The sequence below is a fragment of the Perognathus longimembris genome, chromosome 6, assembly GCF_023159225.1.
Source record: "Perognathus longimembris pacificus isolate PPM17 chromosome 6, ASM2315922v1, whole genome shotgun sequence".
NCBI classification, from domain to species: domain Eukaryota; kingdom Metazoa; phylum Chordata; class Mammalia; order Rodentia; family Heteromyidae; genus Perognathus; species Perognathus longimembris.
The window spans coordinates 28,725,886-28,739,837 of NC_063166.1; the positions used below are offsets into that span (position 1 = coordinate 28,725,886).

At 38.6% G+C, this 13,952-nt stretch overlaps 1 protein-coding gene across 1 annotated transcript in view; it reads left to right on the plus strand.

Annotated features, from left to right (window-relative positions):
- The window catches only part of Elovl2 (ELOVL fatty acid elongase 2), a 49,433-nt gene that overhangs the window by 17,277 nt on the left and 18,204 nt on the right, over nucleotides 1–13,952 (plus strand). The window contains exon 2 of the mRNA XM_048347378.1: nucleotides 13,530–13,593. Within this exon, the coding sequence (XP_048203335.1) occupies nucleotides 13,530–13,593 (64 nt within the window). The remainder of the gene's footprint in view (nucleotides 1–13,529; nucleotides 13,594–13,952) is intronic.

The following is a 13,952-nucleotide window of genomic DNA, read 5'->3' on the forward strand; positions in this document are numbered from 1 at the left end:
GCCCTGAGTTCAAGCCCCAGGACTGGCAAAAAAAAAAAAAAAAAAAAAAAAAAGGAAAAAAACCCAGGGAGAAAGCCCAAGCCCTGAGTTCAAGCCACAGAATCTGCACAAAAAACCTTTATTCCTAAGAAAATATAAATGTCTCAAAAGAAACTAATCATTAGAGGGAAAGGGGGGAAGGGAGGGGGGTATGAGGGACAAGGCAACAAACAGTACAAGAAATGTATCCAATGCCCAACGTATGATACTGTAACCTCTCTGTACGTCAGTTTGATAATAAAAATTTGAGAAAAAAAAAAGAAACTAATCATTAACAAAAAAAACCCTCCAAAACAGAAAAAGAGATACATAAATGACACGACTGAAGTCCAAGACAACAAATCTTGTTTTCATTTGCCATTTTTAAGGCAAGAACATGTACTTTTATTCTTATCCTGATGCTTCCTTATTATTGTGATTACTGATTTTGCAGTGAAATATTAGTCTTTATGAAGGAACTATATGTGTAGGTATTTCCTTTAAAAGATTCCACAGAACTGGGAAACCCATTTTGTTTGAATAGGATTTTACTGATTATATATAATAAAACAAATTCCCTGTACATCTAATATTTTATAAGCTGTTCTTGTGCTCTGGGGCTGAGAATATGGCCTAGTGGCAAGAGTGCTTGCCTTGTAAAATATGCTTTATTCTTAAAGATTTTATCCTACGTTCAAGTAATCATTGTTGATATGAGGTCACATAGCTTTCTTTGTTAATGCATTTAAGTGACTCCTATGTTGGGAATTCTACATACCAAAGAATAGCAAACTAGAATATACAATTAGGTAAAATAGGGAGAATAATAGCATTGGAAGGTTTTCCATTATGATCGTCACCAGGTGCTATAAAATGCCATAGTAGACCTTAGACTCTCGTTCTACTGAGACTGGGCATGGGGGGAGAGGGGGGAGAGCTAAGAAGCATCTATAGTTTTCTTGCATTCTAGTTTGTCAGGTGAAGACCAAAGGAAGTTTCTCTATAAAAGTCAGTTTCATGATGTGCAATGTCAAGGCTTCACATGTAAGTCAACTGGACCAGAAGGATCACCAAGGATGTCCTGTCCTGTGCTGCCCGGCTAGATTTTGGCAGCCTAATCCAGCCTGAGCCTTTTTAGCAGGCTTGCTGCTAGTAGCTACCAACTTGCTACCAACCTGCTTTTCAAAGTCAAGGTTACTTTTGAGAATGGTACTTTTGTTTCAAAACCCATGGTCATTCCATTCTTTTTTTTTTTTTTTTTTTTGCCAGTCCTGGGCCTTGAACTCAGGGCCTGAGTACTGTCACTGGCTTCCTTTTTGCTCAAGGCTAGCACTCTGCCACTTGAGCCACAGCGCCACTTCTGGCCATATTCTATATATGTGGTGCTGGGGAATTGAACCCAGGGCTTCATGTATACAAGACAAGCACTTTTGCCACTAGGCCATATTCCCAGCCTGGTCATTCCATTCTTGTTAATTGCTGATGTTTGGTCAGCAATATCTTAGAGCTGATTCTTCTATGAGTCATACTGCCTACCAGCTTTGAGATTGTGGTGAGAAGAAGGAAGAACAGACGGGTGAACAAAGTGACTGCTTATCACTGTCTCTTTAAAACTTTGTAGTTAGTTAAGATTCTAAGGACATTTTATTCAATAATACTAATGTTCTCTACTATAATTGTAAAAATAGTCTTCAGAGGCCTATTTCTCTTGTAAGAGGAGAAATAAATAATATAATAAATAATACTACAAAATGCTTTCTATTGGCTAATTAGTAGCAATGATTTATGGTACAAAAAAACATTAGTGATATTTTATAAAAGTGCTTATTTAGAAGAGATCAAAACAAGAGTCAGAGAGAACCCAGAGAGAATATTGTGTGACATAATACATAGTTTAAAATGTTTCCTCTATTTAGGCACAATATTTGGACTAAGGCATTGTCGTAGTGTATAACTCTAATATATTTGTTTTCTGCCTCTCCTCATTTGAAATAGATACTTGTCACATTTCTTCTCCACTCCTAGAATTGTGTCTTTATCCATCAGTCCTACGTTTTGAAAGGCCATTATGATTGGTCATTGGTGAATATAAGGTGAACTAAGGAGATGCCGCAGTTGTTTAACATGACATTTGAATGCCTAAAATTAGGTTGTAACACTGTCCATCATAGAAGCCAAGTAGGACGTCCTTCCCAGTTTTTTTTGCACACAGTACAGTCTGCATTTTGGTTTTGGGTGATTTCCTCCTAATTACTACTAGTACTCATTTGATTTGATATTACTTAGATTAAGATGCTAAGAGAAAGGTATTTTCCTTTATGTCCAGAAAAGACTTTATATAATGAAGGGTGGGTTAGTTGTCGTTTTAGTGGCAGTATACTGCCAAACAGAAAAGAGTTTGATAAGGTTTTCATTCAGTAAAGACTGAATGAAATCTTAGTCATTTCCTACACAGGTTGGCTTCAATAGCTTAAAAGAAGGGAAATATAAAAGTCTATTCATATGACTAGTTATTTCTTGTCCTGTATGAGATCAGAGAATAATATTTTGCATCTTTTGACTTTATCATACATATATTGAAATACTGACAAACTGTTAGACCATATAGTATATACAGAAATAATATAGGTGTGTGAACATTGCTTGAAAAATTAGTAATAAAAATCCTAGCTAATAGCTGGGTGCTGGTGGTGCACACTTGTAATTCTAACTACTTAGGAGGCTAAGATGTGAGGATCATGGTTTGAAACTAGCCCAGGAGGAAAATTCCATGACATTCCTTTTTCCAATTAACTACAAAAAGCCGGAAGTGGAGCTGTGGCTTAAGTTGTTAGTCTTGAGCAAAAGAGCTCTGGTACAGTGCCCAGGCCTGGAGTTTAAGCCCCCCAGTACCAGCACTAAAAATAAAATTTAAAAGGCCTGGCTCATATTTTTCCCAAGAAAGCATTAAAGCTTTTCTTTGTTTTCATACTCCAGGGCACCACTTGTACATGCAGAATAGCCAACCTGCTTCCCCTCTGGCCAGTACTTGATAACCAGAGCACATACAGACAGAATTGCCTTTCATTGCTGCTGTTAATTGTGAAAGGGTTTTATTCTTTATGCTCCCAAATTCAGGAATTGGCATAGTTCCACTTGTCCTGAGTACAGATATCTGGCTTTGGACTAAATCTCCAAGGGAGTCCTACATTCAGTCACCACTTCATGTGGCAGCAGAAATTATAGTAATAAACATTACAATGTATTGAATTTCAAACTTAGCAGAAATACTAGTATTTTGCTCCTAAATCGATATTGAATCACTGAATAACTATTTTCTAATTGTGAAACTGAAGCTCTTTTTCTTTTTAGCAGATTTCATTATAGTTAAAATGAATACGAAGGCAAGTTACTTAATATCTTTTAAGAGGCTAGAATTTTATAAGAACAATATCAATCTCAGTTTTATTTCCCTACTTTTGGAATGAAGGTATAACTTTTCAAATGGCTAGAAAAAAACGAATAGATTATATCATATTTGATATGCATTTAGTAAAATACCAGTTTCTTTAAATCTGGTAAATTCATATGTATACAATAAATTAATTTGCAGAATTTTATGGACATATTTTAAGTGCTTAAAATCTATTTTTGGCCATCAGTGTGTCTCATGGTAGAGTGCTTGCTTGCCTAGAAGACAGGAGGCCCTTGATTCAATTCTCAGCATGGCAAAAAAAAATAAAAATACAGTATCAAGACTTGATAAGATACATCTTAGATAACTCAGCCTCATTCTGTGCACCTGAGCTCCATACTCAGGTTTTACCCTTGTATGTATATAATACTTTGTAGGTGTAATTTATATTTTATTCATTCTGTTCTTTCTCCAGCTTGTCAAATTTTCTTGTACTTCTTTCCACCACACACACACACACACACACACACACACACACACACACACACACACACACTCTTCAGGAATTCTCTGGAGTTGTTCATGACTGATTCTGCCTGTTATTTCAGGACATCTGTGAGGACACGCTTGCTCAGACCATTTCTTGAGCCAGACAGCATGTCCACTGAACATGCTGCTACATCTGTGAAGTGCCCTTGCCTGCTGAGCTCATCTGCATGGCAATGCTGTTGCTCTGCTGAGCATCTCTGACTACTGGGATATTGACTGTTTATCTGACCAGTTTCTGATATGGCAGAATCCTGTAGGTACTGGAGTCTGTCGTATTCTGTGGAAAAGTTGAGAAGAACATTTGTCTGCTCTCATCTGTTCTATGTCAAAGAGATTACAAAGCACTCTTATCCTACAAACCCAATGTCTTCATAAGTATAAGGGTAGCCTGATTTTTTTCATCACTGCCTTCTTCTGGGTGACTGAGCCATGATGAGGCCTAACCAAGTATGCTCAACACTATTGTCATGTTCAGTGCTGAGACAGATTTGCTACCATCTGAATACTCTACCAGTGTGCCTTTGAGGATAAACTCCTCAAGATGTTGCTCAAGTTCTTGTGCAAGGTGGACTATGTCACCTTTTTACAGAGGATTTTGAAGCCAACTGATAAGCCAGCTGCCCCTATACCACATGAAAATAGAGCAGTTGACTGAAGGCATATGTGCCCTGAACATTCTAGGAAAATGCTATTTAAAATACTTTAAAAATAGAATTAAAAATATTTGGGCTGGGGATATAGCCTAGTGGCAAGAGTGCCTGCCTCGGATACACGAGGCCCTAGGTTCGATTCCCCAGCACCACATATACAGAAAACGGCCAGAAGTGGCGCTGTGGCTCAAGTGGCAGAGTGCTAGCCTTGAGCGGGAAGAAGCCAGGGACAGTGCTCAGGCCCTGAGTCCAAGGCCCAGGACTGGCCAAAAAAAAAAAAAAAAAAAATATTTGGGGTTCTCAGTGTTTGTTGTTGTTTTGGGTTTAGGGCTTAGCTACTTGATTTCCACTGAGTCATGACCGCTGAATTTGGGTCTCAGTGTCTGTGATTTGAAAAATAAAATACCTGGTCAGAACTTTCCCAGTGTGTCTGTTCTCATTACTAGCTAACACTCTTTGCTTGCAAAGATAGATTCATACATTCTGTCCTTCCTATGTCCTGATAACCCAACAAAGCCTTTCAAAGAAAAGTGTTTTCAAGTGGAAAAAGAAGTTAAAAGTAGACAATCACTCATTTGAGAAATGAGTGGTCAGCGAAAATGAAGACATAATTTGGGGCATGCAGACAGAAAAACACATTCAAGAGGGAGAGAAGAGAGGGAAGCAGAAAGATGGATAGAATACACACACACACACACACACACACACACACACAGTTGGGGAAGACAGGCAGACACTGAGAATTACCTGGCGCAAAGAGTATGCATGGTGTGGAAGAAGAGACTCAGAAAAATGGGTAGAAGCTGTTGAATCCTAAAGCAGTCAGCCAAATACTTATTTTATTTTCAAAAATTCTTCAGATTCTTAGCAATCCAAAAATTATATGGAATAATAGAAGACCCCAAATAGCAAAAACAATCCTTAGTGGGAAGAATAGTGTAGGAAGAATATCCATTCCAAGCTTCAAACTCATTACAACGCCATAGTAATAAAAACATCTTGGAAATGGCACAAGACAGGCTTGAGGACCAATGGAATAGTATAAAAGATCCATCAATTAGCCCACGGACCTATAGCCACCTAATATTAAAGGAGCCAAAAGCACAAGATGGAAAAAGATAGCCTCTTCAACAAATAGTGCTGGCAGAATTGGCAATACACATGCAAAAAAGCTGAAGTGAGATCCTTATATCACCCTGCACCAGAATCAATTCCAAATGGATCGAATACCTTAAATACCCTGAGGATATGATAGGAAGGGATAGAGGAAAAACTAGGGCTCCTTGGCCCAGGTTGAAACTTCCTAAGATCCAGAATCAGCAAATCAAAGACTGCATAAATGAGATTGCATCAAACTGAAGAGCTTCTGCATGGCAAAGGACATAGCTAGCAAGATAAACAGAAAACCCACATAATGGGAGATCTTTACTAGCTATGTATCAGACAAGGGTCTAATATCTAAAATATACTTAAACCTCCCCAAACCTCAAAAAAATAACCCAATTAATAAGTAGGTTAAAAACTTAGAGACTTCTCAGAAGAAGAAATGAGAATGGCCAATAGACACATGAAGAAATGTCAAAAGACTAGACATAAGCTTCCCTATGATCCAGCAATCCCACTCCTGGGCATTTATCCAAATGACCACAAACCACTAAAGTCACCCGCACAACCATGTTCACTGCAGCATTGTTTACCACAGCTAAGATAGAGAATTAACTCAGATGCCCATCCGTGGATGAATGGGTCAAGAAAATGTGGCATGTATACGCAATGGAACTTTTTGCTTATATCAGAAAGAATGACTTTGCCCCATTCATAAGGAAATGGAAAGACATGGAAAAAATTACACTAAGCCAGACCCAAAGAAATATAGGCTTCATGTTTTCCCTCATTTGTAATAACTAGTAAACCCAATGGATAGTAAAAAAACAAATTACTCTTGGGCATGATTAATTAAACAGCACCTGAACATTTACACGGTGAGACCAAAGGAAGATTTTCTTAGGAGAGGATCACGGGCTCAATAACTACATGCATGTAACCATATAAAATTATAAAATAATGCTTATTGAAATGAACCTCAAGAGCTAGAAATGAGGGTGTTTTTATTTTATTATACTGCTTGCAGTTCTTTTTCCCCTTTTCATTTGGTTTATTCCCTTCTGTCACTGCATTTGATTTTTGTATCCTTTGTCTTGTATATAAGTCAATCTGGTTTGGGGAGGGGAAGGGAAAGCACAGAAATGGAACAAAGGGTGAAACAATTCAGCAGTGATATTCACTAGATACTATGTTGGAAATGAAATATACAAATTGGGGGGAAGTAGAGACGAGGGAAAAAACTGGGTGAGAATGAGGGAGTGGGTGACATTTCAAAAAGAAATGGACTCATTACCTGACTTCTGTAACTGTAACCCATCTATACATCACTTTTACAATAAAATTTAAAAAAATAAAATTCTTCAGGTTCTTGTTTTTGTCTAAAGAATGTTCCTGAGGTAGGTGTGGTAGCGTACACCTAAAATCCCCGCACTTGGGAGACTGAGGCAAAAGGATCATGAGTTTTAGGCTACACAATGAAACCCTATCTCAAAAAGAAAAAAAAACATTTAAAAAAGTGCTAGTTCTTGTAATGTCCAGATGGATGCAGAGTAATCAAGATTATGTTAAGATGTAAGATGTGCACTTTTAGATTCCCTCAGCAGTCCATTGAACAGATGGACTTCCTTCTGCTGATCTCTGTGTTATTTGCATTGCATCAAAATATTGATAATAGCAGTAATACTTATAACGATGCAAATAATGAATTTGTTAGTACACTAAGCTTGCTTTGGGGCTTTGATTTTTGTATAATTTTATCCCACTAGGAAAAAAATTGTTTTATTGTTAACATACTTAGAGGACTAGAAAGGGTGCAAATAAAACCAGTCCCTACTATTTTTGTTATCTTAATAACAGGAGATCCTGCAGCACCAGAAAGAAGTGCTAATTCTGTCTGGGACTTCTAATGCCCACTGTCTTGACAAAGCATTGAAATCTGAAGGTGTAAAATGACAAACGGCAGCTTTAATTTCTGTATCTTTAAGTTGTGAAAAATACCCAGTTTTTCAAGCTAGTGTATGACAACTGTAGATAGAGTGTATATCAAATGACTGATACATACTGTTTGGTCAACAGTAGCCAGTATTGCCAGATGGTTGTCTCATTTCCTAGGGCTTGAATTCAGGGACTGGTCAATGTCCTTGAGCTTTTTTTGTTCAAGGCTACTGTTCTACCACTTGAGCCATAGCTCCACTTCCAGCTTTTTGATAGTTTATTGGGGATGAGAATCTTACAGATACATGTATTGGAACTAGGGAAGGGAAAGGGAATACCAAAATTGAGAGACAAAGGATAAAAAGACAAACCAATGCAACAGTGATTCTTACAAAACTATATCGTGTAAACCAACTATACAACTCATGGGAGGGAGGGAGGGGGAGACGGCGGAAAAATGAGCAAGGAGTTAACTAGTTGGATTAGAAATGTACTCACTGCCTTACATAGGAAACTGTAACCTCTCTGTATTTCACTTTGACAATAAAGGAAAAAATACAAAAAAAATTCCCGCAACCCTTGAAAAACATATCTATACTCAGGCTTGCATATAAATTGACATTTAGGTTAAAAATAAACACAGCAAGGTTTGTATTTCACAAAAGGTTTATCTAATAAGAAGCTGATTTAAATAAAAGACACTTTATGAAATAAAAAGAATCTTATGGACATCGCTACCTGGGCTGGCTTTGAACTGGGATCCTCAAATCTCAGCCTCCTCAGTAGCTAGGATTACAAGCACCTGACTTGAGTTAGCTCATTTCTGAAGATGTGGTAAACAAATATAACTACATAAATGTACCTCATATTCTTCAGTACTTAGATGGCTTCAGTCAGGAAATTATTCTGTAAGTTACAGCTATTTATATGTCCCACACCTGAATAAGGATCCCCTACCTTCCTTCTACAGTTCATTGCTCTCCTCAGATGACAGCTGTGGGAATGTAGGATGTTGGGTAGTTAACCCCTTCCCCCCAATGCAACTTAAGAGTGTCAGCATAAAATCTGCATAGATATATTTTGTGTCAAATCAGCTGTACATAGTAACCAAATAATTTTTTGCATGTGTATGTCCTTTTATTTATCCTGTAAACCTAGTTTTATTCATAAATATACACTTTTTTTTTTTCAGAAAGATGAGAGACTGGCCAGGGCTAACCTCCTGCCCCAGAGAGTCTGCCAAAGAGGTTTCATGTTAGACAGCCATCCCAAATGCTAGGCATGACTTCTATGTCTTATTGTTCCTACTCTAGTCTGTTTTGGCCTTGGGAGGAAACATACCTCTTCCTCTCTCTGTTCCATATAATTCAGGCTTGACCCTGGAGGTTGTGGCAGGTCACTCTCAAATATGATATATTCCTGTGCTGGTTAGGTCCCATTTCATTCCTGCTGTCATTGGATACTTGTAATTTAGCTTACTATGGAATATGCAAAAAGAGAAGAAAGTAGATTTGGGCACCATGTTTCCAGTCAAACTTAATGTAATATTTTGTGACCATAGGGCTTTTGTGAATTTTGAAAAGCAGACTATCTGGTAGAGAGATAGTCTCATTACTTTTATTTAATGTGTTCTATAAAACTATCAAAAAATTGAAGAAACATGATCTTGAATCACTGACTTTTATACAACATAATAGTATGATAGACAAATACTAAAAATCACAAAATGCCTAATAAACATAAACCTAGGAAGGAAACTATGAAGAAAGTAGCAAAAGAGACAAGGAAAGGAAAGAAGGGGAGGGAGGAATGAAAGAGGCAAAATGGTGTCTGGAGCTCTACCATGTAAAGTGGAGAAAAGCACAGGTGGAGCTTTTGGTGGGCTCTTTTCTGTCCTGCTTCCTGCCTCAAGCTTCTGCAGAATGGTCATTAATCATGGTAGCAATGACTATCGAGGTGCTTGAAATGTGGCAATTCTGCCAGTGGGCACAGGCTTACACCTTCAAAAACAGACCATGAACACTGCCCATTGGGCTGGGAATATGACCTAGTAGTAAAGTGCACGCCTCGTATACGTGAAGCCCTGGGTTCAATTCCTCAGCACCACATATATAGAAAAAGCCAGAAGTGGTGCTGTGGCGCAAGTGGTAGAGTACTAGCCTTGGGAGAAAAGAAGCCAGGGACAGTGCTCAGGCCCTGAGTTCAAGCCCCAGAACTGGCAAAAACTACTCTATCCCTGTTCCCCCATTTGAGATGCCAGGTTTATGTTGACCTCCAGCTGGAGCAGTTAGGAATGAGTGTGAGCTCCAGCCAGCCCTATGGTGGCACAAAAGCACCTGCTTTCTTTAACTTCCTGTTTTCCAAGCACTCACAGAAGCTGGAGGCTGTGGCACTAGTGCAGTGGAAGTTCCATATTCCATAGCCCAGAAGATAGCTCTATTAGTCTGTCCAGTAGATTTGCTTTGAATAGGTTGCCATTCTTCCAGTGGTCTTTCTATTGATAGTAAAAGGAACAGGTACAGGGAATTACTGGGTGATAGCACAGCATGCTCAGGTGATAGGAAGAGTGGCAGCCAGAGTGCTAATGGTTCAGCAGTAACAGCCAACATGATGAGGTGGAGAGACACCAGCTTGCTTCAGGACACTCTCAATTATAGCTCTGTAATTAGAGCCATTTCTGGTGCTCTTAATTTTTTTCTAAATTCTACCTTCCATATGGAATCATTTCTCTTTGGCAAGAAGACATCTTCAGGATACTGTATGTGCAGTTCTGTTGCTTCAAACTCTCATGCATATGTGCAAAGATCCTCATTTAACCCTTATTAAGGATATCTGTCTCTTTTATAGTCTCCAAGCAACCCCTGTCCTGCTGTTTCTATAAATTGTATTTTCTAAGATCCTATACAAATAGAAACATACAGTATGAATTATTTTCCCAAGAGTTTGCTTCAGTGAATTTGTATATGTGATCTCCCTTGACACACTTTCTTTTCTGTATTCTAGATAGTGTCCTAGTGTCTCAAAACTCAGGGACAGCCTTCTCTCTTCCTGGAATTCCTTTCTTGTTGAGAGATCTACAAACTTCCCTTATGTTTATGTGATTTTTAATTTGTTTTTCTTAATAGACTAGAAACTAGGTGAAGAAAAGAACCAGCTTTATATATAGCATCTAACTTCATGTTGCTATTCATAAAGCTCACAACTGGTTAATTGGGAGTTCAATGAAAAAAAAGAGATGTTTTCCTGTCTTTTTCATTCCTCCTTCTTTATATCTTCCCTAGTTTCTACTCATTCACAAAAAGTTTCTGCACATTCATTTATAGTAACACTATGATCATTGTGAACTTTTAGTTTGCTTAGTTTTACAAATGTTGGAAAATGGATTTTTGAGCCTTAGCAAACAGAAAAGTTTAAACATCTGTTCATGGATGTGGTAATGGGTGATTTCATTGGCTTCTGTTGGGTGAGTGAGGTCATCTAGGATTTTTTTTTTAAATCATTTTCTGTTGATGCCACTGGACAGAACTACTTACTGTGACAGCCAGACAGATCCTATTGGGTCATGCCAAGATGTTAGGTAACTGGCCTTTATCAAGTCTGGAGGTCTCCTAAGATGCCTATATGGAAGTCAACGATAAAAACTTCCATGTTTAAAAGACTTCCAGGCTTGATTTAACTAAATTATTTTTTTAATGCCAGTCCTGGGGTTTTGACTCAGGGTTGGGGAGCTTTTCTGTTCAAGGCTAGCACTATACCACTTGAAGCGCTACAGCTCCACTTCAGGCTTTTTGGTGGTTAGAGAAACGAATCTCATAGAATTTCTTGCTCAGGCTAGCTTTGAACTGATCCTCAGCCCTCAGCCTCTTGAGTAGCTGGATTACAGGCATGAGCCACAGTGCCTGGCTACCAAATATTTTATGTTTTATAAAGTCATTATGCAGCAAAGAAAAAGAAGTCTTGTCCACTGGCTAGCAATACTAGGTATCAGTAAATGTTGGTCAGTAACTATCCTCTTTCACAAGCTTCCTATGGTTCCCAAAGATCTTGAGAGAAGTGGAGGGAGCGGGGCTGGGGGAGGAATGAGAGTGTGTACTGGTACTGGGGCTTGATGTCAGGGCTTGGATGCTGTCCTTCAGCTTTTTCGCTCAAGGCTGGTACTCGACCACTTGAGCCATGGCTCCACATCCAGACTTTTGGTGATTAATCATTGATTAAAGTCTGCCCAACTACCTTTGAACATGATCCTCAAATCCTCAAGTGTCTTGAGTAGCTAAGATTACAAGTGTAAGCCACCAAGGCCCAGTCCAAAGGTCTTTTTTTTCCTTGAAATTTCTCTCAGGATCAAAGACAAACAGGAATTTTGGTGTCATTGGCTCAAACCTGTAATTCTAACTACTTAAGAGGCCAAGATCTGTAAGGTGGAGGTTCAAAGCCAGCCTAGTAAGAAAAGCTCACTAGACTCTATCCCCACAACCAGTAAAATGCAGTTTGGGAAAGGCTCAAGGGATAGAGCACAAGCCAAGCAATTGTGTCTGAGTTCAAACCCCACTGCTCCCCTGCAAACAGATAAGGAATAATCCAAGTAGCTTCTGCCAGTCACAGAAGTGTGGATCTTTTTTCAGAAGTCAGTAAACTAATTCTCTTCCTAGGTACTTGCACAGTGAGGTGATTTCAGCATCCCAACTGTTGAATCTAGGTTCATTCTGTGTGAATTCCAAGGCCATCACACTAACTCACAGGTAGCCAGGGATCAGCCTACTTCCCAAGGTTCATTAGAGTCCCTATATCAGAGCACCAGGCAGTACTCTGTCTTTGCCCCTCCCTAAATAGGGTCTCTAGATATTTGTAGTAGGGTAGGAACAACTGAACAGCAATTTTGAGCATCATAACAGCAGACAGGCATGAATGAGAGCTACATCAAATTATCAGCCACTTTACTCACTTTACCATTCTTAGCAGCAATACCAGGTGCCAGTGGCACAGACCTGTAATCCCAGCTACTCAAGAGGCTGAGGTCTGAGGATGATGCTTTGGAAGCCAGCCCATGAAGGAAGGTCCATGAGACTCTCATCTCCAATTAATCACTGAAAAAGCCAAAGTGGTGCTGGAGCTCAAGTGATAGATCACTAGTCTTGAGCAAAGGAACTTAGGGACAATGCCCAGGACCAGGACCAGTTTAAAAAAAAAAAAGAAAGAAAAGAAAAATTCTCTGAAGCAATGTTTTAACCCTAATCTGAAGCCAGTTCAACTGACAAATAATCTTGTCCACCCTGGTGACATTCTTTATTTTAATATTAAATGAACATCATTGTATAAAACAGCTCGAAACAAAGCATAAAGGCAATAGAAAAAAATCTCTAAATATTCAGTTTTCATACTTACAAAAAGTCCTTTTGAAGCCTTATCTTTGGCTTCATGATATACAGTGCAGCAGAATTTCCATTTAAAATTGCATTGATAAACTGTAGTTAGACTTTCCCTGGTGCTTACACATAGCTCCTGTTAATTGCAACAATGGAAGTTGCTTATGGTGAAGCTTTGCCTCTAAGCGTTTTAGAGGTAAATGGAATTGAGGTCAATAACCCTGAATGTCTAAATTCACCAGGACTATTTTTTAGGACTTGTCTTGCCTAAGGAAATGAAAGAGGAATTGTTTCCTTCTGAATCTTTGCAAGCTGAGAAAGATGAGGCTGTATTTCCTGGCCACTAGAAACCCTGGTCATAAATAGGGTTTCTTTCCTCAAGTTTGCAATCTGAACCCCTTGAGTTGGGCCCTTAAAAACCTGTAACTATATTTTGGTAGTAGTGACTTGCTCTGAATTAAAATAATAATAACAACAAACCCACAGGTAATTTTTTTTCTTTTTCTTTTTTTTCAGGAGCATCTAAAGGCCTTTGATGATGAAGTCAATGCTTTTTTGGATTATATGTTTGGACCTCGAGGTGAGTTAGCTACTTGAGAACTTACTGTGAAAAACACAGAATAAAGAAAGGGATTATATTTTCTTTGGTGTCTTAAAAATGGCATGGCATAAAACATTAACCAACTTATGTACTCTCACTTTTGATACTCTTTTCCCCAGAATATCCAGAAGGTCCATTTTTCTTGCTCTTCAAGTTTTCCTGGGATTAAAGGAGTGTTAGGAATTTTCCTCCAGTGTCTGGTTACAAAAGAAGGTTGTAGCTTTCTTCTTAAACTGCTGCTTTCCTTCACTTTCTCATCTGATCATCAGTCAGCTGCACTATCTTCACCTGTTGTCTGTAGAATTCCTGCCCCTGCATACCTCCGGAAGTTCCTTGTA